The sequence below is a fragment of the Boleophthalmus pectinirostris genome, unplaced genomic scaffold (assembly GCF_026225935.1).
Source record: "Boleophthalmus pectinirostris isolate CB_2022bp ecotype Guang Dong unplaced genomic scaffold, ASM2622593v1 HiC_scaffold_20, whole genome shotgun sequence".
NCBI classification, from domain to species: Eukaryota; Metazoa; Chordata; class Actinopteri; order Gobiiformes; family Gobiidae; genus Boleophthalmus; species Boleophthalmus pectinirostris.
In genome coordinates, this window is record NW_026571153.1 from 18215507 (window position 1) to 18243242 (window position 27736).

At 37.0% G+C, this 27736-nt stretch overlaps 1 protein-coding gene across 1 annotated transcript; it reads right to left on the reverse strand.

Annotated features, from left to right (window-relative positions):
- Positions 1-282: 282 nt before the first annotated feature.
- On the reverse strand, positions 283-27646 carry trmt44 (tRNA methyltransferase 44 homolog). Its single transcript, XM_055156421.1, has 11 exons — positions 27095-27646; positions 26598-26715; positions 25921-26140; positions 25780-25848; positions 24930-25037; positions 23766-23837; positions 19636-19742; positions 17829-18012; positions 14364-14709; positions 3924-4040; positions 283-2014 (listed from the first exon to the last, which is right to left on the reverse strand). The coding sequence occupies exons 1-11, from the start codon at positions 27429-27431 to the stop codon at positions 1785-1787; spliced, it is 1908 nt and encodes a 635-aa protein (XP_055012396.1). The 5' UTR covers positions 27432-27646; the 3' UTR covers positions 283-1784.
- Between the last annotated feature and the right edge of the window lie 90 nt (positions 27647-27736).

Here is a 27736-nt window from a genome sequence, read left to right on the forward strand (position 1 = left end):
CCATCGAGCGAACGAATCCTAATGCTGCAAGGTCAGACTGTTTCCATGAAGTAAAGTCTGATGAATCAAGCTACAGCTTCTGCAGCTCAGTGAGTGAATTCTGGTGGTTCTGATCTTTCATATGAGGCCTGGTCTGTCCATATACTAACAATGAGAAAAACTTGTGTACTGTTCAAATGTGACTGTAGTCACACTCAAGTCATCTTGAGCAGGCTACATAATGTACCTTTAAAAATGAATAAGTACAATAGAAAACAAGTTACAAATAACACAACTGTGACATTTTAGAATATGAAGATTTGTTTTAATTCGAGTCCATTGCATCAATGATTTCCTCAGAAGCCCTGTGATATTTAGAACAGACACAGAGCGGTCCTCCCTGTATTCATGAGAGTCTTTTGTGATTCAAAGCTGAAAGACGTCTCCTTTATTGCATCAACAGTGTGAATATTTTCCTCTTGATAAACAAACAAATCTCCCATGATGCTCCTCTGCTGGCCCGAAGCACCTGACATTTGAGACACAGGGTGACAACAGTCTATTTCAGAGAAGCCCAGCGGTGGCATGCATCAGTCCAGAGGCCACAGAACACAGCGCTAGCCTCCTCTCCTCCAACAAATAATTCATGGCCTTAACATTTATTTTGTTCAAACGTTTTCACCCACTGTCTCCTCTGTGAACCTCAAAGCCACTCAGAGGTCACCCACCGCCTACGGAACGTTTGTGCTCACAATTTGGCTTTCAGGGATTCAAAATGATAAAAAGAGCTATCTTCTTTAAAGGTCCTATATTTTGCTAAATTGACTCGAGTGAGTTTTTAGTCATGTTGTAATGTTGTTGCCTCCTCAAAAACATATCTGGAATTGTGTTTTGTTTCAGTCTCATTTGAGTAATCCTGTATTATTACTCTGTTGACATTTCCAAAGCTCAAAATGCTCTGTTCCACCTTGTGATGTCATGAAGCAGTAGTTTTCAAGTTAACAGGTTTTTTTCAGTAGAGACTGGCAATTTCAGGGCTGAAATTATCCAAATGATTCTAGTGAAGGTGTATGGAGTTTAAAAACACAATGGAGCACTTCCTGTATTACCACATGACATCACAAGGAGGAACAGAGTGTTTACTGTTTGTGAGAAGGACTCAGCCTAAATATGAAGAATATGTGTGTTACAAAATGAAGGATTGCAATAAAACAAAACTCCAGGTATGTGTTTGATTTGGAAATACCATTGTAACAGATCAAAAAATAGTGTAATATGAGCTCTTTAAAGGTGCACTGTGTAACTTTTCTGGTGGGAGGGGCATTATTTTGTATATTTTTTTATTTAAATTTAGATCAGTGTTTGTTCTTTTGATGTTTGAGAGTAGCAATACAGCAGTAAACTAAAAAAAATTAAAATTAGGAGCTTATTTTTCAAGTGAAGACACCTCAGCAACTTCTCTGATGGAGGGTTCGCTACCTACTTGTTTCCATGGATATGTTATTGCTTTACCTGGAATATTCCGTGGTATGACATTAAACATATCCATTCAGCATTTATTCATTACGGGTATTTCTATTACCCAAAAATACATTAATTCCTTCTGTAAATATGGGTGACTCTCCACAGATCTGAACTGTAATGCAGTGTAGTGCTGTAACCTGCTTGTCGTTCTTGTGACAAATAGGTTTAATCTATACTATGGAACATTCTAGACAAAGCAATAACATTTCCATGGAGACAAGCAGGTGGAAGACCTTTAAAGATTGTAAAAAATATTAGCAATTAAATGTTGGAAAGTGTAGTCAACAATTTTCGCCCTTTCGTTTCTTCGGGAGTCCTGAGGAAGGCCGGAGGTCACTAGGTCCATGGGCAAAGGCGCACTGTTCGAGCTGTAGGGGGCAGCCTTGAGGGTGGTGTGTGTGGAACCAGCACAGGCGAGTTTTCAGGGCGCCGGGGGCAACGGGCTTCCTCTTAACGTTCGTGGCAGGCTTCATGTCGCGCCAGTCTCGTATGTGCACCCACCCACCTTCCACTGAAAAACAGAGCACATGGTTAATTTGTTCAAACCCAAATACTTGCTTATTTCTTGGATCTTCATTAAAGGTGCATTGTGTAACATTTCTGGTGGAAGATCCCTCAAATGCTTTTCTCCATAGAGATGTTATTGCTTTGTCTGGGATGTCTCACAGTATGGCATTAGACCTTTTTACCTTCATGGAGACCAAACCAGACTACTGTTAAGTCAGATCTGAGAGGCAACCCTGTTCACAGTCAGAATGCCTGTTTTATTTATTTATTTATTTATTTGAGTAGTAAAACCACATGTAAATGAATAAATGTAATGTAAAGCTGTTTAATGTCATACTGAGGAACATTCCAGGCAGAGCAATGAAATATCCATAAAAACAAGCAGGTGACGGACCCCAACCAAAGTTACATAAAGCACCTTTAAGGGGTAGTTAGTATATGTGTAAAAATGTACATAGGAATGATGCAAAGGAAGTATAACGCAATATTTACTCACATTTGAATGCCCTACCACCTCCATGATGTAACCTTTTCTTAGTTTTTCTTAGAATGTGGTTTGGGATGAGATTTATTGTGCTTGGTTTTGGAGAGTACAGCTCATTAAAAAAACACATCTTCATTTAATTAGAAACAAATTAGAAATACTTCTAGATTGTGTGCTGTTATTTTCACATGGTCATTTATTGACTTGAATGAGGTCATTTTATGAGCAGTGAACATCATTTAAGATGCCAACATCACTCTATAAACTATAAGTGCTTTTAAAGGGCTCATATTATGCTATTTTCTGATCCATGTTAATATTGTTTCCTCATCAAAACATACCTGGAGTTGTGTTTTGCTTAATTTAATAATATGGGCCCTTTAAATTTTTGTTCTTGTTTTATTAAGGCTATTAAAAGTGTAGTTATTATAAAGTGTAACCAACTCGTCTTTTCCACTGTATTGTCCTGCATATTGATACTGCCTTTGACTAAGCATTGTGTACTTGTTAAATACAGTTACTTAGCAACCATATTTATTTCACATCACATACATTACATACACACTACAAAATGTGCCAAATTTCTGGAACTGACACCAACAACGAATTTAAAAAAGCTGTTTGTAAATGTGTGTCCTTCATTTTGTTTTCCATGGTTAACTACTTTTCCAGTACTCCATCTGGTATTGAAGAGATTGAATTGAGGACATTGGCTGCGGTTACATGCGTACTCAAAATCTGATTATGAAGAGATTTTTGGAATTACAAGGCTATTAAAATTACATGTAAACAGCAAAATCATCTAATTTCTTGCTGATCATGGACCCTTCGATTACTCACGTCAGATTTTGTGGTTTGCATGTCTTTTAAAAGGTCCTATATTACGCAAAATAGACTCTTAGGAAGTTAAGTCATGTTATAATGTTGTTACTGCTTAAACATTTTTTGTTTAGTTTCATTCACACATGTTTGAGTACTCCTTTATTATTAGTCTGTCTGCATCTCCAAAGCTCAAAATGCTCTGTTACACCTTGTGTTGTCATGAAGGGGTAGTTTTCAAGTTAACTCCTACATTTTACCATTAGTTCAGTAGAGATTGGCAATTCCAGGGTTGAAATTATCCAAATGATTCTAGTGAAGGCATATGGAGTTCAAAAACACAGTGGAGCACGTCCTCTATCACCACAAGACATCATAAGGAGGAACAGGTGTGAGAGAAGTACTCGGCTTAAATATGCAAGGCTTGAGTGTTAAACATGTGTGAGTGAAACAAAACACAACTCCAGGCAAGTTTAAGATGAGGAAACAACATTATAACAGAGATCAGAATATAGCGTAATATGAACCCTTTAACTAATCTTAAAGGTCAGGAAATCACATAATAATCGGATTTTGGGGTACATTTGGGCATAGCCAGAGCACAGTTTACCTCTGAAGACTTGGTGGTTGTTTTTGAGCAGGGTCTGTAGACCTCCACACTCTTTCTTGAGTCTTTGCAGAGTTTCTTGTTCCAGGAGAGAGGCCACTTCGCCCACAGAGAGGCTGCCTGATGAGAGAAACCACAGACGATGAAAGATAAGAACAGAGTCACAAAGGGCCGCCACGGGTCATTCAATGCAAAATTCATCAGGATATTAAACACACTGAGTAAGGTTAGAGTTGATACGGGAGACATGATAACAGCTATAGGTAGTATCTGAATACGTCTCTAACGTTTTGAACTGTAATTTTGCACCTGTACTTTTTACTTGTCTTTCAGTTATATTATTTCAGGGAGCACTATAGAACTGTTCTGGAGACAATAGTGGATTATATTCATGGAGATCTTACTGCTTTGCCTGGAAACAAATAAGCATTTGCATATAAGCAAGGGCTTATATTAGACAAAATAGATTCTTGTCAAGCTTTTAGCCATGTTATAATCTTGTTACCTCATCAAAAATATACCTGGAAATGTGTTTTGTTTCATTCACACATGTTTGAGTAACACTTTATTAGTCTGTCTTCATCTCCAAAACTCAAAATGCTCTGTTCCACCTTGTGATGTCATGAAGAGGTAATTTTTAACAGTTTAATGCCATACTGCGGAACATTCCAAGCACCAATAAAAAAGATAGCCCCACTGCTCCATACTGTTATGTAGACATTATGAGAAAAGTTGAATGTTTCTTGGACAATATAAAAGTTCTCTTTTAAAGAAGTGGACTAAGGGAGTGTGATGTAACCCGTAGCATTGGGCTCCAGTCAAATGAAGGTCATCGAGGCCAACGGTTAAAGGGGCAAATTTGAAGCCAGGTCCATATTATGAATAGCCAAAAAAACCCCAACCATGATTATGTAGAGTGGGTAAATCCAGACATTTTAAGACCGAAATGACGAGACTCACAGCAGCAGTTACAGAGAGAGGGGTGACAATTTTTCATATAAATAAATTTGAATTGGAAACAGATGGTGGAGCCAGAAGCACCCCCATGTTCTTCCTGTTTGGAACGTGGCAGCTAGCCTATCCTTACTTTATTATATGACATGATATTGCTACATGTTATTTGTTATTGAGAATAAATATTAAAACTTCTGCTCTGCTCTTGCTTACAATGACAGTTTTTGGGCTTCTTCGACTTTACCCACATGACAGTTATAGTTAGAACATTTCAGACCTAGATAGCGTCCAAGTTACAATTTCACAGAGCCAGTCAGGGGGTCGTGAACTGTGCTCAATTAAAGCTTCTCCAACAAGCTGTCAGAGCCACCAGCGTGCAGCATCTCGGATCCTCTTCTGAGACCATGAGTCACTGTCTTCTCTCCCCAAGTGGGACAATAATTTTAGATACCACACATCAAGAAAGGGACAAAACTGGGATCCTGTGATGTTTGGAGCAATGCAACGTATTGATGGAGTGATTTGGGTTCAATTTCAGCCTTTTCTGGCCTTTTTACCTCCACATGAGAATTCAATCATGGCTGACCTTTGGGTTGTATGAACGAGTCTCCTCCTCACGTCTGTACTGATGTATTGGACATGGTCGAGAGACAGCAAGACTTCTAATACTGATCATTTAATTCATTCTGAAGCAAAACAGATGGAAAAATCTGAAGCTGCCATCACAATAAATACACAGGGAGTTATTTTGTTACTAAAGGTCTGTATTACGCAAAACTGACTCTCGTGAGCTTTAAGTCGGGTTGTAATGCTGTTACCTCCTGGAGTTGTGTTTTGTTTCATTCACACATGTTTGAGTAACCCTTTATTATTACTCTGTCTACATCTCCAAAGCTCAAAAATGCTTTGTTCCACCTTGTGATGTCATGAAGCAGTACTTTTCAAGTTAACAGCTACCTTTCACCTTTAGTTCAGTAGAGATCAGCAATTCTAGGGCTGAAATCATTCAATTGATTCTAATGAAAGTGTATGGAGTTTAAAAACACAGTGGAGCACTTCCTGTACAACCACATGACATCACAAGGTGGAGCAAAGTGTTTTCTGTTCAAGAGAAAATCTCAGCCTAAATATCTGGAGTTAAACATGTGAATGAAACAAAACACTGTTTCTGATGAGGAAACAACATTATAACAGATAACACAATATGCTCCCTTTAAAGTGATCCATCTATTATTATGAGATTTGATTCGAGTTTGCAATACTAAAGATAATTTTGTTCAAAGTGAAAATTTTAAATTGGGAGCCTTAACATTTGAGTCAGTTCATCTGAAATATGAACTGACAAACTAATAAAAGAATCCTCTGCATTTTGGAACATATTTGTAGAGGTCTGACTACAGGTACAACAAGATAAGACAGGATTATTTTATTCTTGGCAGAGGATATTTAATTTAAGCCTTTGCAATTTCATAACTCTGCCAAATGCTAATTCTAATTGATTGGGATATTTTGTGCAGCCCTAAAGTCAAGTAAAACACATAGCTAACCCACTAACCACCACGTTCAAAACAAGAAGTGAGCATGGGGGGTGCTTCTGGCTCCATCAACTCTGTTTCTAATTGACTTTACATTGAAAAAGTTTCGCCCCATCTCTATAACTGCTGCAGTGAGCCTCGTCATTTTGGTCTTAAAATGCTTGTATTAACCCTTTCTACGAGATCCTGGTGTTTTTATTTTGCTAATATGAAACTCAGCAAAGTCGCCCCTATAAGTGTGTTTTGTGTTTTATAGAAGAGCTCATCCTAAATATGTAGAGTTTGTGTGTTAAACATGTGTGAATGAAACAAAACTCCAGGTATGTTTTTGATGAGGTAACAACATTATAACAGATCAGAAAATAGAGGAATACAGGCCCTTCAATTTTAATTTTTATGGTTAAGGAACATTTGATTTTAAATGTTTGTCAGTCTAGACCCATGGGTGGACCTCTTCCATATACTCATTTATTTTCTACAAGAGATTCACGTCAGCTTGTCAAAACATATTGTCCACCCAAACTGATCCTAAATATAGCTGGACAAATTGCTTAGTTAGCTTTTCAAGTTTGCATCACACTCCCACATTTACAGACACTTACAATGCCAACATGTAGTGTGAATGTGGGCACTGGGCAGTCCTGTTCTGACGCCAGGAAGATCCAAGCCCTAATATAATATCAATACAGCGTTTAGGGCTGGCCTTTACTGCGGGGAAAGTTAATGGGGATTAATGGGAGCAGGTCGTATTGACAGAACAAGCCCTGCACTAGCGGTTATTAATGCCAAGGATTCAAATACAGTCACACTTATTTAAGATCCAGAGAAAGCAACGTTAAATGTCACAGCGGTCATTTAAGGAAGAGGGGAAAAAGAAAAACATTTCTGCATTGACCAATTAAGCAAAATGGGACAAAAATAAATTTTAAAGACTTAAATCAACTTTTCTGAGTGTTAAAGGGTTCATATTACCTTTATGTTATAATGTTGTTTCCTCATCAAAAACATACGTGAAATGTTTGACGTTTGACGCTAATGTTTAACACACAAACCCTGCTTTAGGTGGAGTTCTTCTCTCAAACAGAACATGGCTTAAATCCCACAAGAATCAATTTTGTGTAAAATAGGGCTTATAAACCATGTTATAATGATATTCTCTCATCATTAACTTACTCAGAGTTGAATTTTGATTGATTTATGTATGTTTGAGCAATTGATTTATGTATGTTTGAGTAACCCTGTGTTGTCCTGTATTCATGGTCGGGTGTTCAGAAAATTGCTGATTTCACCTACCCCCTATCTCCACCCACTGCTCTGTATTTACTTGATGATTAGTCCAAAAGTTCAGATTCTGGGTCATACATGGTTTTCAACAATAAAAATAAGTATTTGAAAAAAATGCCACAATGAAGAGATGGGGCTTCTGCCATTTTAAGCATGAAGTAAATGGACCCATAATCATTTTAGACCAGTATTACTTTAAAATGAACAAAATGTAAAATAATGATCTACTTATGTTATAGATAATTATTATTTATTATATAGATTATAGATAATAGCTAAAGACCTAAAAAGGTATGTATCTTCCTCTTAATAATAGTTAGTAATGCATATGCTCAGTAATTATTTAATATTTCTCAAATTTTAACAAAAACATTTCAAATATTACACATTTTGTTTCGGTTTACATTCATTTTTTTTTATTTCTCAAGCCGAATATGAAATAGGAAACCTAAAAAAGCTCCTCACTGTAGGTTTCCTGTGACTATAACAAACTGGCAATAAACCAAAAGTGTTATGTATTGCTGGATGCTGTTAAAATGAGTAGGAGTGCATGTTTATGTTACATCTAAAACATTTTGAAGCTTTAAAGGTGCATTGTGTAACATTTCTGGTGGAGGATCTGTTACCTGCTTGTTTCTGAGATGTCATTGTTCTGCTTAGAATGTTCCACAGTATGACATCAAACAGCTCTGCCTTACATTTATTACATTTTATAGTTTTATAGCCCAAACATAACTAGAAAAACAGGTGTTCTGACTGTGACTGGGGTCACCTCTCCACAGATCTGACCTGTAACTTGGTCTGGCTTGGTCTCCATGAAGATAGAACGGTTTAATACCATATTGTGAAACACTCCAGGCAAAGCAATAACATCTCCACAGAGAAAATTATTGAAAAGTTATAAAATGTATCCTACAGAATCTTTTTCTACTGTACCCACTAATATCTGAACTACAGTTGCCTCTTCAAATGAGCAAAAGTCTGGGTCACTTGATGGGACAGGGTAACAAAATAGTTCCAGTTCTGCATTATGAATGAGGTGTAATTGTGCGTGCAAGTGCTTGTGAGTGTTTTAAAAGTGTGACTAGGGCAGAAGCAGGGACTATGGGACAAACTGGGCTAGTGACATCTCTCTATTCTATATCCCAATTCTGTTACTTAAGTATAAGTACAGATACAGGGGCGAAAAGTTACTCAAGTAAAAGTAAAAGTATTACATGAAAAAATCTACTAAGTAAAAGTATTTTGCAGAAATTTTTAGAACAATTAAAGAAAAGAATGTAGTGATTTTTATTTAGCTGATTTTAAGTGATTTCTTACTTTGAACTTTGTTCAAAGTTGGTATTAAATGTGCTAAAAAAGCTCAGCCATTTAACAGTACTTTTTACTTTTTAGTCCAAATCTAAAATGTAGCAGAGTAGAAAGTATAGATACATGTTCTCAAATGTAGTAAACTAAAAGTAAAAAGTATCCACTGTAAAATATACTAAAGTAAAGTACAGAGACCTACCTAAAATTTGTACTTAAGTATTGTATTTTTAAATTTATACTTCATTGACTGACTAAAATCTCTGTATTTCTTCATGCTTTTGTCTTAAAAACATCGAAATGTTGAGGAAGAATGAGTAAAAATGTCTATAAAGTAGTTCTGCTCTGTAAAATGCTAGTGTTGTCGCAATGCTTACATTTCAAACTATTTCGATTTGAAGGAAGTCTTAATAGATACTCGATACAGATTCCAATACTAAAATAATAAAACAATACTCTGTTTAGACAACAGAATGTGATTTTCAACATAATAAATAATATTACTTATAATAGTACTTCCTTCTGTATTTCCATGCAGTCTTCTATCTGTGTAATCCCCCAGTCGTTCAAGTAGGTTCCATAGTGATCCATGGGCGTATACTGCTCTATTATTTGCACTTATACTTGTTCTGATACAGCTCCAGATCACTCTAAAACTATTCAGGAAAGGTTCATTTCTGTCTTATGAATGTGATTTTTTAGTATCGATACCAAAGTCTGTCATGATAATTACCATATCCACTTATCCTTCAATATATGTAAGCTGGAACAATATTTTTTGGGTCAGTATTTATCATTTGTATATTTTTTTTGCACTAGTGAGAATTTTTGGTTGTTATTTGGATGTACAATAAGATTTAAGGTGTAAAAGGTTCACTAAATGACTCGTTATAGATGCAAACTAAATACTAAAGTATTTCAGTCTGCTATTGACTGTAGCAACTTATGATTTAACAATATTGTAGATTTTTGGGGATAATTCTACTTGAGGGTTATTGTGTCAGTGGCATAAATTAGTTTCAGTATCACTATTTATCTGTCTATATTCTTCATCAATATATCGAAAGACATCAAAATTGTTATCGTGACAGGACTATCGAGACCTGCTGAAATGAGTATCTATAGTTTCGATGCTAGTTTTAGTATCGTTAGTGTCTGGTTTTCGATATTTTTTGACCACCCTATGCATGTCACATGAATGTCCCTACAGAGAGACAGGGGAGCTCAGTGCTGTTACATAACTCTATGAACTCAGCCAGCAGTGGGGTCTACATGAATAAGTAACTCAAAGCTACTGTAGGCAGCCTCGCGTGTGCCCCTCTTTGAAATGAAAATGAGTCATATTTTTACTTTATTGCGCCGATATAGAAAGCGTCAAAAATGAGAACGCTATCTGTGGAAAACGGTTAACACTGGTGTCAACTTGAGTCTGTATTAGGAAAATGAGTGTGCGTGCAGTTTTTTTGTGTGTATAATTATGGGTAAGAAGGTCTGAGCAGCTTTTCCAGCACCATCTGCAGAAGATATTTCCAGAAATATAAAACAAACATTATCTTGGGCTGTATGAAGACAAATGTAAAATGGAAAGAAGGGAAATCTCTAAGCCTGTCACGATTGCAAATTTTGAGGTTCGATATATTGCTGAAGAAAATATAAATGATAAATGATAATACTGAAACTAATGTATGCTATGGGCAAATTAACCTAAGAGCAGATTTAAAGCACAAAATTATTCTAAATCTACAATACTGATCAAAATCATGAGCTGCTGATAAATGAATAGCAGAATGAAACACTTTAGTTCTTTAATTTAGTTTGCATCTGTAATGAGTCATAAGTGAAAGAGGCTGAGATATTTTTATTACTTATTTCTATTTTGCTTTATTTTTACTTGTACGAATACATTTATATAATTATGACTTATTTGACACCAGTCTCTTGATATTTTTGCTACTTATTTAGAATTTATTATTACTATTTATATTTCTTTGCTCTTTGTTATAATATATTGTGATGTGGGAGCTACTGTGTCCAAATAATTTTCCTTGTGGATCAATAAAGTTCATCTAAGTCCAAGTCTAAGTCATCAATTCAACCTTCTGTGGCTCATCTTATCATGAAGCCAAAAATTGACGACAAATGTTCCAGTGATACAAAAAAAATATGCACACGATGAATACTGACCACGATGATTTGTCCCAGCTTTCATATCTTGAACGATAAGTTGATATAGTAATTATCGTGACAGGCCTAGAAATCTCTGAGTCTTTCTGAAGAGATCCGAAGCTCTCTAGATCCAGTTGGTGTAGCCTCGGTTTAGCCTTTGTTCTAACAAGCATAACTGGTCAGAATACCTCTATACAAGCGCACACTCATGCATAAATCATAGCGGCTGGTGCATTATTCATCCTGTCATCTCTATACTAAGTTACAGTCTTTATAACCCCCTCTTTCTTTCTCTTTGTCACATCCTGTACCCCTAATTTCAGCAGAGACACTGGAGCAGGTTGTGTTTTAATCATAGTAGTTGTCAGCTCCTTATCTCCTCTCATTGTGTGTGTGTGTGCGTGTGTGTGTATGTTTGCGTGCGTGTGTGTGTGCGTGCGAGGCTGGGGGTTTGAAAGGGGAGGAGGGGAGGGAGGTTTGCGTTCTGACAAAGGTGAAGCGTGGGAGGCATATGATTTAATGTAGGTATCATAGACTGTATATAAATGGACAAAGCTAACCAGCTCGCCATTGCATTCCAAACATGAAGTAAACATAGGGGCTAGGGGTGCGCAAAATTATTGAAATATTGATATATTGTATCGCCTAATGTGATGATACAGTATCGATATCGTGGGCTGCTGTATCGATATATCACCAAGAGTATTTTTTGGTATATTTTACTCCATTATTTTGTAGTTTTGTTGCTTGTTTAGAGGAAGCAAACTTATTTATTCAACAGATTTGACATATTCACCGTTGTGATGATTACAATGTTTGTGTTTCATATGAACTTTGCACAACAAGTGACTTTAAGACTTTTAGTATCACAGCCATGATTTAGCCTATTTTTATTGAACCGTGTCGAATTGATTTGAAATATATCGCATAGAATCAAAAGTGCACTGTATCGAGATATGTATTGTATCGCGGCCTATGTATCAAGGTATGTATCGCAACTTCTTAATGATACGCAGCCCTAATGGAGGCGCATCCGGCTCCATCGACTCTAGCTTCAGTTGACTTTACATTGAAAAATGATCGCCTCTCTCTGTAACTGCTGCAGTGAGCCTCATAATTTCAATACCATCCAGGACACAAATGGGCGTTCCCGTGTGGGTGGGGGCTTCCTCATCACTGTCAACATCCTTAACAGCTTAACATCAACATCCGGATTAACAGCTTTCGATAGTTAAAGTTAAAGTTTTCTCAAAGAGAAGTTTCAAAATAACATCTAGTCACAGAGTAAAAGTTAGCAAACTAAGCCAAATGCATAACGCGTCCAATTACATCTATCGCAGGCAGACTTCAATTAGCATCGAACTAGCTTGGTAGCACAGCGAGTGGCTATAGAAGGTTTAGCATATACATTTTTATACAGTCTAGAGAAAGAGGAATAGTGAGTGTGGGGGGAGGGAGAGATATGGCTACAACCGTAGACTGTATTTATTTAGACTACAACACGATCATTTCAGTGAGGCTTCATGGTGTTGGCTCTTTATTTTAATACGTCATTTTGGTCTTATAATGTTCATATCAATCCGCTGTACATGATCCTGGTGTTTCTATTGGTGTTGCCATTTTGTCCGTAAAAAATAATCTTGCTCCTTATATGGTAGCGGAGTAGTTGTCAGCTCCTTATCTCCTCATTTTGTGTGTTTGTGTGCGTGTGTGTGCGTGTGTGTGCGTGTGCGTGCGTGTACGTGTGCGTGTGCGTGTGTGGTGGGAGGTGGCGGGGGGCTTGGGAGGGGAGGATCAGGGAGTTGTGAGGGGGGTGTTCTGACAAAGGTGAAGCGTGGGAGGCCAATGACAGGAGACTAGGGATCTTTTTGGACTGCTCCACTGGTGCAGGAAGTGGCAGGCGAATGGGTGAAACTCGAGTTCAAAGTAGCAGTGCTTAGTGTCAGGAGGGCCCTACTGAGTGACTGATGCTGTAGGAGGAAGAGGAGGAGGAGGAAGAGGAGGGGAGAGATGAGGTGATGGAGGGAGGACGAGACAAAAGGTTCAGGCTGACAGTGGTACCGGCAACCTGGAGATATTTAAGGCTCTGTGGTGAATCATCGCTTTTGTGTTTGGAAAAAGAGGAAAGATATTATTATTATATTTCTTGATAAAAAAAAAAGTAGTTATTGTTGAAAATGACTCACTACTTTCTTTCTCTCCTTCTAACTTTCAGTGGCCATTTGAGATTACAAAAAAACAAATAGTGCTTGAATATTGTGGAGAAACTGTGTGAGTGCCCAGTGGCAGAGCAGGAGTGTACCAATCTATTTTTTTCAGTTCTGATATTAATTTCGATACTATAGCTTTAAGGAGCTGCCAGAATCAGTGCAGAGAATAAAAACAGCCTTTATTTCTTTTATAGAGAAAATACAGTAAGAATAAACTGATCCAGATGTGTTTCAATTTATATCTCAAGTAACTACAGAACAACTTGTATAAAAAAAAAGGTCAAACATTCAGAGACTTTCTGTTCCAATTATGATCAGTAAATAGTCTTATTGCATCAATTTATATGTCCAACCAGAATATCAGATTAATTGGGATTTGGAAACAGAGCTGATCCAGCAGGTTTTTCAGTATCTGTGCAGATATCAGATACCAGTATCAGATCAGTGCTTCCATAGTGGTAATATAATATATAGAGTAATATTTTCAACCTTCAACGCACTCAAAGAAGCTCTCACCCATAGAAAATGTATTATATATTTTTTTTAAATGTGAACAACCAAAAATAAAGTTAATTTATTCATTCACACATTCATACACCAGTGTACAACGACACTTGAGGAGGTGAAGTGTCTTGCCCAAGGACACTGAGCATTCACAGTATTCATCTGTGAAAGCTGGAGTTGCTGGAGTGTGGGTCAGTGGATCTGACCACTCTACCAATGATATTTATGTCAAGAGTAGGACTTTACCAAATGAGATACTGCTGCCATGAAACTTTTTTGTTATAATCTGTACAAAATTCCCCTTAATCCCAAAAATATTAATCAAAGAATTCCCTAAGTAGACCTCCACTAAGTGTTAATTGAATAGGCCCAAAATAATGCAGCTAAATTAATAATGCTTCACTGGCGTCTGGATTTAATTAGCAGTCACTCATGTGTGGGCACTTTTGTTGTTGTTTACGTCTGTGGCATTGTAGCGTTACCTCCTCTGTTCCAGTCGCCGTCTGTGCCCTCGCCGCTGCCCTTCTCCATCTCCAGAAGCACACGAGCGACCTGCAGAACCACGCCATCAACCAGGTCCCGAGGGAGAGAGGCGCAGTTCCTCACACTCTCAACCTTATCTCGCGGCTGAAACCCGGCTCCCCATTGGCTCCCCGGGGTCCCGCAGGAAGTGTTGTCATGGCAACAGTGCTTGTCACTCCCGATGTTCGACCCATGAACTGTGACCCCAGGGGCGTTCTGGCGACTCTGGATGTAGAGCGCTCTTTGCCGTTCAGCTTCGCTCTCGTCTGATTGGCTGTAGTTCCTCGACTTTCCCACGAGGCACACCTGTAGACAAACATGTGAGTCTTTAATCGCAGTAAAATAAGTCAAGAAACTACAAACTCTACAATGAAATAAAACCATATCAGTCAATAAAACCGCACAAAGAAATACTTAAATGTGCAATGTGTAATTGTTCTGGTGGAGGTTTCATCACCTGTTTGTTTCTATGGATACGCTACTGCTCTGCCTGGTATGTTCCACAATACGACATTAAACAGCTTACATTTATTCAATTACAGTTGGTTTTATAGCTCAAACAAATCTACAAAAACAGGCATTCTGACAGTGAGCAAGGTTGCCTCTCCACAGATCTGACTTGTAACTTGGTCTAGTTTGGTCTCCATGAAGATAGAAATGTTTAATACAACACTGTGAAACATTCCAAAGCAATAAAATCTCCATGGAGAAAAGCCTTTTTCCCAAGAAAAGTTACACAATGCACCTTTAAATGAACAATGAATGATCACGCGCATTCAGATCTCAGCAAACACCTGCTAGCTCTCATTATCCACTGGTGTGTATGGCAGTGTTTAAGGGCTAGCAGCATTAAAGCAAACCGCCTTTTGGGAACCATAAAGACTTGATTTACTTCCGTCTGCCTCCAAATGAGGCTCAGGTGGAAAAGGCGGTGATGCACAGCTGGGCTCGTCAGGGAGAAACAGACCCGTGGTTTATGATCATTTAGTTGTGATGTCTTACATTAGCGCTGTCTACTTTGTATTCAGACTGGTTGATTAACAAGGCCATTTAATCAATGAAAAGTGCATATGTCTCTAATAGAGTTTTTTCTCTTTTCAGGGCTACACGGCCTTCAGCGCGTTGAAAAATTCAGTTTAGAAATTTGTGTTTTACTTGTATTTCATTTCCTTTAGGTATGTTTATTGCAATGTTATTTAAGAATAAAAAGCTTTTGGACATCAGCCATCTGAATGTGCTATGCATTTTTTCACTAATGTTTACTGCAATTAACATTAGGTATGTTTATTCATCTGGTAACAAATTAAAGGACCCATATGGCACTATTTTCTGATCTCTTGTATAATGTTGTTTCCTCATCAAAAGCATACCAGGAGTCATGTTTTGCTTCATTCACACATGTGTAATACATAAATCCTGCATATTTAAGTTGAGGCCTTCACTTGAAATATGTTTTGGAGAAGGTAACATTATAACACTGCTCAAAGCTTTTGCGTAATATGGGACCTGTAATGAACTAAAGAGTAATACAGATTCAGAGACAACTATTCAGATATTCAAAAACATTAAAGATTTGGTGCCTGAGTTCCCCTTGTGGGCGCTTATGTGGCAATGACATCACCAAAAAGATTTCTGCATCTTTGGAAATGTCAGATACAAACCAAAGTGAGAAAAGTTATTTTAATTATCATTGCATTATTATTCATTCATTGTTAGATTTTGTTGTTGTAAAACCACCTGACTAATACACTGACTAACAAGCAGCCTCTTTTACATTACAAACTGGACTGATAATGAAAAACAAATGTGTGTAATTTTTTTGTATAGAGCATTAAAGTTTGTTTTTTTTTTACACTATTTTCTGATATTTGTGTGATGTACGGAAGCCCTGAGAGGCAAGAGAAAGAAAAAAAAAGAGGCAGGTCATTTGAAAAAAAAAAAAAAATCTCAAAAAAAAAGATAAATAAATAAAAAAAAAAATCTACATATTTTTTTCGAGAAATTTTTTATTTTTTTCTTAAAAAAAAAAAAAAAAAAAAATCTACAATTTTTTTTTTGGCTGTTGAAAAAAAACCACCACACAGAGCCTAAGTGTTTCCCTGGTGTATTCCTATAAGTACCACGCTGGAGATTTGGCTTATGGCGTTAGATTCTGGGTTGGGACATGGGAGGCCAGGGTTCAAAATTCACTAATTCAAAACTCACTAATTCAAGATGAATACAGTCTTTTCATGAGTTTTATGTTTTATGTTCTCTTTTATGAGTAATATGAGAAGTAAGATCGATGCATCACTGATCCGCTGTCATTCTGTGAGAGCGAGAGTGGGGAATCACTGCTCCAGGCTGGAAGACAGAACGCCACACTGCCTCTGGTTTTAGCGAGACTGAGGTGTGCCCTGACGCGTAGAGCGGCCGTGTTTCCCGGGAGCGGACATTTTGCATTTTGCGCGTTCTCATTGCGATGGGATTTGAGAGAGAGCGAGAGCGAGAGAGACGCTGCGATCATCCAACAGTCTACAACGGACGCACCTCCGGGCCCCTCCCCACAGTCCTGGTTCAGTCCTGGTCCTTTCATGTCTGTTCGGGTCAGGGTGTACCTCAGTCCAGTTAAAACCAGAGGCAGTGCTCTGAGTGATGTTTTTTTTTTCGTCAACTGCATCAACAGCGAAAAAAAAAATAACACAAGAAAAAAAAATAATAATAAAATTTTTAGAAAAAAAAAAATTTTTTTTAGATATTTTTTTTTACACTTTGAAAACAGAGCCCAAATGACCTGCCTCTTTTTTTTTTCTCTTGCCTCTCAGGGCTTCCATAGTGATGCATGTTGTTTCCTTATAAAATACATACCTGGAGATGTGTTTTGTTTCATTCTCACATGTTTAACATACAAACCCTGCATATTTAGGCAAAATTCTTCTCACAAACTGAAAACACTCCACCTTTTCCTGTTTCACCTTTTGATGTCATGAGATACTACAGAAAGTGCTCCACTGTGTTTTTAAACTCCATACACCTTCACTAGAATCTTTTGGATAATTTCAGTCCTGAAAGTGCCTGAACTAAAGGTAAAAGGTAACCGTTAATTTGTAAACAACATGACATTGCAAGGTGGAACAGAGCATTTTGAGCTTTGGAGATGTACACAGACAAATAATAAAAGATTACTCAAACATGTGTGAATGAGACAAAACACAACTCCTGGTCTATTTCTAATGAGGAAACAACATTATAAAAATTCACAAGAATCAACTTTGCGTAATTAGACCTTTAATATCTGCCCACACGTCCAACATAGATGCTCAGTAGACGTTTATGTGTGCAGCCATTTTGTGAAGTTTTAGACCTACAGTACAGTGAGCTATCAGTGTGTTAAATCAGCCATGACCAGGTCCACAGACGTTGCAGAGGGGCTCATAAAGTCTTACCCTTTTGGTGGATGGAATTCTCAGGCAGTCCTCCTCTGTGCTGAACCCGCTCACTTGGCTGACCTCAGAGATAAAGTCGATATATTCCTTGTACTGAGACTTCTTGCACTGGCGCCGCTGGTATTTTCCATAAAAGTCGAAGAAACAACAAGGCAGGACGAAATAGCGGCAGGAGTAAGATGACCTAGAATGGGAGTTATTTTTGTTATTTTAGTTTTTTTTAATTTAATATGCAGTTTATGCGAGATTTATGACATTCTATAGTGCAATAACATTTTAAGGGTCTATAATATCTATGTTATAATCAGTATTTGAAAGTAACGGATTACATGTACCGGCATTACGTAATCAGAGTACAAATTATGAGTAACTGTATTCAGTTACAGTTACTGTTTCAATGAGTGGTAATTGGATTACAGTTACAGGGCGGTATTTTTCTGTGTTTATATTTTGGGCTAAACCAGGACTAAAACCAAGACTAAATCAGGACTAAAACCAGGATTAAACCAGGACTAAACCAGGATTAAAACCAGGATTAAAACCAGGATTAAAACCAGGACTAAACCAGGATTAAAACCAGGACTAAACTAGGCCTAAACCAGGTCTAAACAATATGACACCTAACAGTAGAGTGGACATAATTTAAAGCAGCAGTGATCTCATATAAAAATCATTTGTCTATAAATAATTTTATAAATAATTTTTAATGCAGTTAAGGAAAGACTGGGCTTTTTATTGTCTTTTAGCAGACAAAACATCTTATGTTAAGAATCCTAGTCTTTGCTTCTCTACAGCAAACAGTTGCCTGTTCATGGAGACTTGGGCTCAACAGACAATTTGAAGAGAACAAACAAGAATATGCAGGATGTGGTTGCTACATTCGTGTCATTTTAAAAAGCATGACAATACAAGTAATCCAAAGTATTCAGATTATGTTACTCACCTTAAGTAATTTAATGGATTGCGTTACAAACTACATTTTGGGTCTTTGTAATCTGTAATCTGTAGGGGAATACATTTTAAAAGTAACCTTCCCAACACTGGTTATAATCCAATAATGTTGTTTCCTCATCACAAACATATCTGGAATTGTGTTTCATTTCATTCACACATGTTTAACACACACAAATCGTACAAATCTGTTCCACCTTGTGATGTCATGTGGTAATACAGGATGGGCTCCACTGTGTTTTTAAACTCCGTACACCTTCTCTAGTGTAATTTGGATAACTTCAGCCCTGGAATAGGTAAAAAGGTAGCAGTTAACTTGAGAACTACCACTTCATTACATCACAAGGTGGAAGAGAGCATTTTGAGCTTTGGAGATGTAAACAGAATGATAATAAAGGTGTACTCAAACATGTGTGAATGAAACAAAATATAACTCCAGGCATGTTTTTGAGGCGGTAACAACATTCTAACATGGCTTAAAGCTCACAAGAGTCAATGTTGCATAATTCAGGACATTTAATATAATGGGACAGCTAAAATTATCATCTGAAATCAATAGTAATAAATTGGGGCTTTCTAGAAGTCTCTACCGCTCTAATTTTAAGTACTGCATCATAACACCCAATAACAAAGTGATACCAACTGTTTAACTAAAACACAAACAAAATGAGATTAGTGTGTTAGGCTCAACGTTGCCATCAGGTGGTCAACTCCTAAATTACACATGACATTCAAACGACACACATGTATTGGGGCATCCTCTCACACATGCTCGCAAAGCCCATAATGTAATTCCAATGAGAAAAGAGCAGATGGCCCTCGATTTTCTGAGTGAGATTGTGTGTTGATGACTGGCCTGGCAGCGATGACTGGTATCCATGGTGTGAGCTCATCCGAGTGGTTCCCAATCAGCCAGTCCGTACAGGGGAATAAGAAGGATTCGCTGGGAGTAATTGCCTTTTCCTGAAATAGCACAAAAAAAGAAAAAAAGAAAAAGCATAAGAGGTCCTAAGAACAGGGAGGATGCAAAGAAGCTTGATTTTATTTAATTAAATTACAGCTATATATCCAGTTTAAAGGTGCATTACGTAACTTTTCTGGTGGAGGGTCTGTCAAATGCTTATTGCTTTGACTAGTATTTTTCACAGTATGGTATTAAACCTTTCTATTTTCATGGAAATCAAACCAGGACAAGTTATAGGTTAGTTCTGTGGAGAGGCGCCTCTGTTCAGAATCAAAATGCCTGTTTTATTTTATTTATTTATTTTTTTTTTAGGTATTTTTGAGCTATACAACCACCTGTAATTTAATAAATATAAAGTCGATCTGTTTAATGTCATATTGTGGAACATTCTAAGCAGAGCAATGACATTCATAGAAACAAAAAGGTGATGGACCCCCGATCAAAAAGTTCCACAGTGCTCCTTTAAATCTAGGCTCAGAGCGGTCCCGTTTAACAGTGCGTATGACTGAAAGGTTCATTTTGTGATGTTTATTTATGTTTTGATTTGTCTGTATTGTGATTTTAATGGCTTTACAGAATTGGAAAGCCATTAAAATGACTTTAATTTGAGTTACTTCTGCTACAGAAGGACTCGCTGGGAGTAATTGCCTTTTCCTGAAATAGTACAAAAAAAAAAAACAACACATGAGAGGTCCTTAGAGCAGGGAGGATGCAAAGAGGCTTGATTTTTTTTAAATCAATTTTCAGTCAATAGGAGGGACAGTAAGAGGCAACAAATGACATTTTAAGGATTCTTGGAGATAGGATTTATTACTGTTTAAGTATGTTGCATGTGGTAATGATAGGTAAATGGGTTTTAACATTTATTTTAAAGACCTTTAAAAACATGACTTATCAAATGTTACTGATTATTTTCTCATCTTCCTGTGACCTATTTCTTGCCTTAACATAGATCTGACCTGTAACTTGGTCCTTGCAGCTTTACTTGCGTCTCTACAAGAAGATATATTAAATATTATTTTATGCCACACTGTGAAAAATTCCAGGTAAAGCAAAAACATCTCCAGAGACAAGCCACTAGAAAAGTTATATAGTATACAGTACTTTTAATTTCACATGAAGATAACACCATCAATGGCTGGAGGACCTGATTGAACTGAGCAATAATATAAATGTGATAAAAAATTGCAACAAATTTATAAATTACTTGGAACAAACAAAAACAAAAACAAACTGATTCCTAACACAAAGAAGGCCATATTATTGAGTATATTGTAGTCTCTTCTCAATACAAAACACAGCAGCTACAAATTACAAGTGTATTCTCTTCTAAATATCTGCAGTACCTGAATGAACTGAGCAATAATTTCTAAATATTATCAGAAATTGTAACTTATACATTACTTGCAACAATCAAAAGGAAAAATGTGATTCTTTGACACACAGAAGGTATTGGTATTGACTGAGAATATTGTGGTCTCTTCTCAAAACAAAACACGCCAGCAACAAATTACAAGTGTTTTCTCGTCTAAAGATCTGACTGCTCCGTTAAAAGGTTTTTGACTTTAGCCCAGAGGAGCCCAGATATTGCAGATTGCCTGGCCACATCCGCTCCCACAGAAATCAGTCAATAATAGATGATGTGAGATGGAAGCATTCAGCAGCTTGTTGTGAAAGCTCCACTCAGGCCAAAAGGAAGACCGGAAAGTGCTGTTCCTGCTGTGGTTTTCTCTAATTGTGTGTGTTTACATGATTCAGGCTAAATTTAACCCAATCCAGCGTTGTTAAGCAATTTGTCCCACTGTAAAGCTGCATGCTATCTCTTTCTATTCTAGACCATTCTCTAGGCCTGTAACGATACTTACTACATCACCACATAGTTCAATATACGATAGTGAGAATAACATATTTTGGGGCTTAAAATTTATCGTGGGTAAATTTTCTTTGTAATAGTGGGGAAATTTTGTTGTTTTTGTTGTAATACGGTGAGATATCAGATGCAGAGGGTTGAATAAGTTCCTTTTATGGCTGATTATTTGTACACTCTGCTGTTTATTTGTAAGGGGTGTAATGATATTCATATCTCTCGATACAATATGTTCAGTGATATTTATAGCAATATTTTGTGGAGGCTAACAAAATTGTCAATATGCTACTCTTAACTAAAATTCCTTGACAAGACTTTTGTACTGTCATAATCCAAAGAATTAAGATTTAAAAGTGCTTAATAACAGTTATTTCTTCATAGCCTCCACTGAAAAAGGCTAAGGCAAAGGATCATGGTCTATGTAGTTTCCTCATTTTTTTTTAGCTCATGCTTCACCAAAACAATGAATATAAAGAAAGACACTTGTAATTCAATATATTCTGACAGCCCAGGACATTACTGTGAGACTTTTGGCGATACAGTTTCACAATATTTTGGTTATTGTTACATCCCTACTTACACGACTCATTGTTCAATATATGATAGCTGGAACAACATATTTTGGGGCTTGACATTTATTCTGTTGACATTTTCTTTGCAATAGTGGTGAGATTTTGTTATTTTTGTTGTAATACGATACAATTTGAGCTGTACAGGGTAGAATAAGTCCCTTTTATGCCTGATTAGTGGTACGTTCTGCTATTTATTTGTTGCAGCTTATGGATTTTAATAATACTGTTTATTTAAAAATGGTTTACCGGGATTATGTTGCATTATTTAGTGGCATAAAGTAGTTTCAGTCTTATCGTTTTTCACAATATTTTTCTGTAGCAATATATCATGCTTTAAAATCTGAAAGACCTACTCTTCTCTGATTTATAGGTTTGAAGACATAATACTGTATTTTCAATTAGTACCTGTAAACCATCAATAAAAAATATTATAAGTGTTAGAATTTAAAGGTGCATAGTGTAACTTTTCTGGTGGAGGGTCCATCAAATGCTTTTCTCCATGGAGTTGTTATTGCTTTGCTTTGTGTGGAATATTTCACAGTATGGCATTAAACCTTTTTATCTTCATGGAGACTAAACCAGACCAAGTTACAGGTCAGATCTGTGGAGACGCAACCCCGTCACAGTCAGAATAAATGTTTTTCTGTGTATCTTTGAGCTATAAAGCCACCTGTATTTGAATAACTGCAGAACAAGGTGACGGGTCCTCCCCCAGAAAAGTTACACATTGCAACTTTTTTAAAAATGTTGAAAGCTAGAAAAAAATGTGTTCTAATGCCATGTTTTTTTTCTAGCAACTGCCTGTGCTGGGCTTCTTCTTATGTCCCAAGTCAATTTGAATAAACAATCCCCAATAAAGAGCTATACAAATATTAAAATATAACAAAAGTTGCCGATGTTGCGAAACAGCCTAGGAGGTAGTCACAGGGAACATGCAGGATAATGATGGCTTTAGTGTTTTGAACAACTGTTTCATTCAACTGTTTCATCCATTTTAAACATAATACTGAACCTGTTAAACACAAGGTTATAACTATTTGATTCTTTGGAACCGATAACAAATTAAGGTTAAAAAAGGTGGACTGCACAACTTTTTTGGTGGAGGGTCCGCTACCTACTTGTCTCATTGGAAATATTCTTGCTTTGTCTAGAATGCTACACAGTATAGATTAAGCCTATCACAACCAGGTTACAGCACTACGCTACATTGCAATTAAGATGTGTGGAGAGTCGCCCCTAATCACAGAAGGAGTTATTATATTTTTGAGCAACAGAAACACAAATACCATGCCATGAAACATTCCAGGCAGAGGAATAATATCTCAATGGTGACAAGTAGATCGCGGACCCTCCAGCAGAAAAGTTCCGCAGTGCACCAAGTATTTGTTTAGTGAATTTCTCGTCTATGAGCTGAAATGTTCATTTAAACATCCCCAGTCCTCTTAGTTTTAGAGTGTGAAAGTAGTCTTGGTGAGTGGGTTCAAACAATGAGGATTTCCCTTGCTTTGTGAAGAGGTAACTAATGACACTAATTCAAAACCTGAGTGTGCTGAAATGGGGTCCTTTGTTCTGCCCTCGCTCACCTCTAGCACAGTCTGGGGGCCGTACATGTCCCAGATCTTTCTCCTCCGAACGTCGATGCCTTTTCCAGGATGCTGCAACACAAGATGGCATGCCGCTTCATTGTATAATTTTAAAAATACGTATGACAGGTTTTGACAATTCTCTAATTTTTACTTGAAGGTGCATTGGACTGGTGGAGGGTCTGTCAAATGCTTTTCTTCGTGTAGATAGAAATAGCTTTTTCTGGAATGTTTCACAGTATGATATTAAACCTTTTTATCTTCAAGGAGACTAAACCACACCAAGTTACAGGTCAGATCTGTGGAGAGGCGACCCCTGCAGGTTTTTCCCGGGTATTTCTGAGCTATAAAACCACCTGTATAATCTATGGAATAAATGAAATGCGGAGCTATTTAATGTCACATTCTGGAACATTCCAGGCAGAGCAATAACATATCCATAGAAACAAGCAGTTGACAGACCCCCAACCAAAAAGTTACATAGTGCACTCTTAACTTGGTGGGATAAAGCCTGTTGTAAATATAAACTATATTTTTACACCAATCCAGAAGCAATTTGTGAAGAAAAGTTGAAAAATGTGTTATGTAGAATTTTATTTTAGAGAATTCCACAATGATGACAATACACTAAGGAGAATTCTATCCAAAAATTAAGCATAATTTACACACAAGAAACACATTTTTTCTCATAGTTTAAATATTATTCCAACAAAATGAAGGTGTTTTCTCATATTTTTCAAATATTCATTTTTGTGCACATCAGAGGTGTTCTGGCCTAGTGGTTGCTAGGTAACAGTTATGGAAGTGTGACATCATTATTTCCAACCAAATTCTGAAACCTAAAAAATGGCCAAATTGGGGGGAAAAAGTTAAAAAAATTTTTTTTAGTCAAATGAGTAGTGTAGCCTGTCATAGGCACTTTAAACTTTGCTTTTGATTTGCTAATTAACCAACACAGTACAGTGAATTTAATACACAATAACCCCATGATCCCAATTTTGCTGCTCTAGATGAGATGCAAAAATATACATATTATAGAATTATGATTTCACTTATTTCACATGGTCGGTCAAACATGTCAGTACATTTTTAAACAGGGGGTTAGTTTTAAGTGTGAAATGTTAATCATGTTTTATACGTTTTATAAGATGTGCTTCCTCTTACCCCTTCATTGGCCAGTATGTGCACCAGAAGGCCATTTCCGCAGCCCAGGTCCACAAAGGACTGGGGGTCAGTGAGGTCTTTCTCTGTCCTCTCCTCGGACCACAGCACCTGCACACAGCGTAAACGCTCTTTTGTTCTGTTCAATCACAGCCACAGTGTGACACCTGCTCGCCCACATGGCTCACACTAATTGATTTAGAGGATCCAAGACATTTAACACACTAAAACAGATTGATCTAGCTTCCCCAAACCAAAACATGCACAAACCTATCACATTTATAAATGCTACAGATCCACCAATATGTTTTTTGTTGGGGTTTTTTGGCCGATTTGATGTTTAGACTGTAGAGCAGCCGATGGTCGATAAGCTCTGCCGATATTTTTGGGCTGATTTTGATGATTTACAACAAACTCACCCAATGCACTTTTTCACTATAAACCTATAAGGGAACAGTGTATTTGTGCAGCTATCTCTTCATATTAAAAGTGTTAATATAAAGTTTTGTGTTTATTTTTTAGGCAAATTAACTAAAACAAAATATTGGCCTGTGCTGCAGATTTAAACCCAACATGCTAAAAAGTCCAAATATTGGGGCAATATATCTCTAGAAAATGCCAAATGAAAATCTCTTAAAATCTCAATGTTTAATGTAAACGTGCTTTTGCAAGGGGACTGTATCGTAGTGCACTGAAACATTACTGCTTATATTATTTAGGAATCACATTACACAAAATGTTATTATTAAGATGATTTGAAAAAGGTTGGGGTCATCTCCGTTTTGAATACAGCCTTGCTCTGAGAAAGTTTTGTTTGTATTAAAAATATAAATCGTGTGTAGCATTTACACACCAATAGATATGTTGCAATAGCAACATCTTCATATACAAACTTCTCTGGATCAGTCACTTCTGGCCAAACCTGAAAGAAATTTAAAAATCATTATCATATTGCAAAACTAAAAACATACACGGCTTTAAACCATGTGCTTACCTTAACCATTGCTTTATACTTGTCTTTCAGCTGCTGGTACATAACACTATACTTCTCCACAGGAAGCAGAGACAAGGTGCTTTTGAATTCACTGGTTTTGGATTTAGTTGCCCATCGCACAAGTTTAGGCAGCAGCTCTGAGTTTAGCCAGGGCAGTTTTGGGTAGGCCACACCATCACAAAACCATTCATCTGGGGACAAAACATGGAGCTCCAAAGACCTAAATATCAGAGCAAAGATGTTTAAAAGAAGTCGACCTTCATTATTGATACTTTGCAGTGCCATCACACTGGGGGTGTTCTACATGTAGGCCTGTCTTTATGGTAGAATGTTCAGTAATTACTATGGTGACACAATGTTATAAGAAAAAGGTGAATGACATATTGAAAAACTGATGGCTAGGTAGATTGTGACTGTAACTTGAGAGTAAGAGACTTGTTTACTAACACAAATCAGATCACCTGTTGTTGCTGAGGCTAAATCAGCTCTCTCTGGTCAGATTGTGTTAAAATTAAGATCAGATTAAAATCTAATTTGAGTCACAGCTCTTCAGATTGAGTACTACGTTCAGTTAGCACCACAGCCCCAGGGAATATTGATGACATTAACTGCAAAGTAGTAGTAATAATGTATATAAGAGATGTCTTCTTTCATGATAGCATGTAATTTGGACTGACCACTTCTCATTGTCCTGACCAGTGAGTTTGAACTGATAGATGTTGCTCTGTTTGTAAGACACCTGCCCATCCGTCTCCTCCTCAAATGGAAGAAAGGTCACTTGTGGAAAGCCAAAATCTAAAGAAGAGATGAAAATTGTAACCAGTGGTAGAACATAACAAAGTAAAAGTAATAAAGTATTGTGCTTAAGTATAAATTTTTGTTAATTTACACTTACTACACTGGATACTTTTAACATTGACTTCACTACATGTGAGAGCAGTTAGGCCTATCTACTTTCTGCTCAAAATACTTTTACTTTTTACTCTTTAAATACATTTTTTTTTAAAGGTTAATAGTTTTATTTAAGTAGACTTTTTCATGATACTTTTACTTTAGTATCTGTAAGGAAAATCCCTCAGTCGTCCAGGTTGATTCATGGCAAAAGGAGAAAATTTAATTTGTCAACTGGGCTTTTACTTAAGTAACAAAATAGAGTACTTCTTCCACAACTCACCTTTACTTTTGACGATAGCTTCTTTGTGCTGTTTTGCCCCATAGCAATTCACTTTAGGAATAAAAGTCCTGACATGGTAGCTCCATTCTTCCCCATTCTCGTGTGTCTCTGTGTGACAGCTTTCACTGTGCAAAAAGTTTAGTGCTTCATCTGAAAGGCCAGAGACAAGTGTCCCCAAAGATTTTCTGTCAACATTTTGGCTTTCTGTCTCCTTGACTCCACATAAGCGCTTATTGACAACGTGAGGTTTTCTTATCCACACATCGACAGCGGACCAAAATCCTTCAGGCAGAGTCTTACAATCCGCTGGAAATGATATGTCAAATAATGTGGGCATTATGTTACATCAGGTGCGAGTTAAAGGGAAGTTAACCATGAAAGAAAAGCCTAAATGTGTCGTATTTTCTACAAGATTTGAATGAAAAGAAATCGCATATTTACTCAATGTATTCTAATATTAAGTTAGACCAGTTCAGCAGATTAAACAGAAAATAAACAAAGTAGTAAACCTGAAAAGCCCATTTCAGCACATGTCAGAAGCGGCTAAACCAAAACACAGGCGCTAAATGATGACGCAAACACAAGAGGAGTTTATTTAGTTGTCAGCAGAGGGCGCTGTTGGTCGTTGTCTCGTTGGCCCAT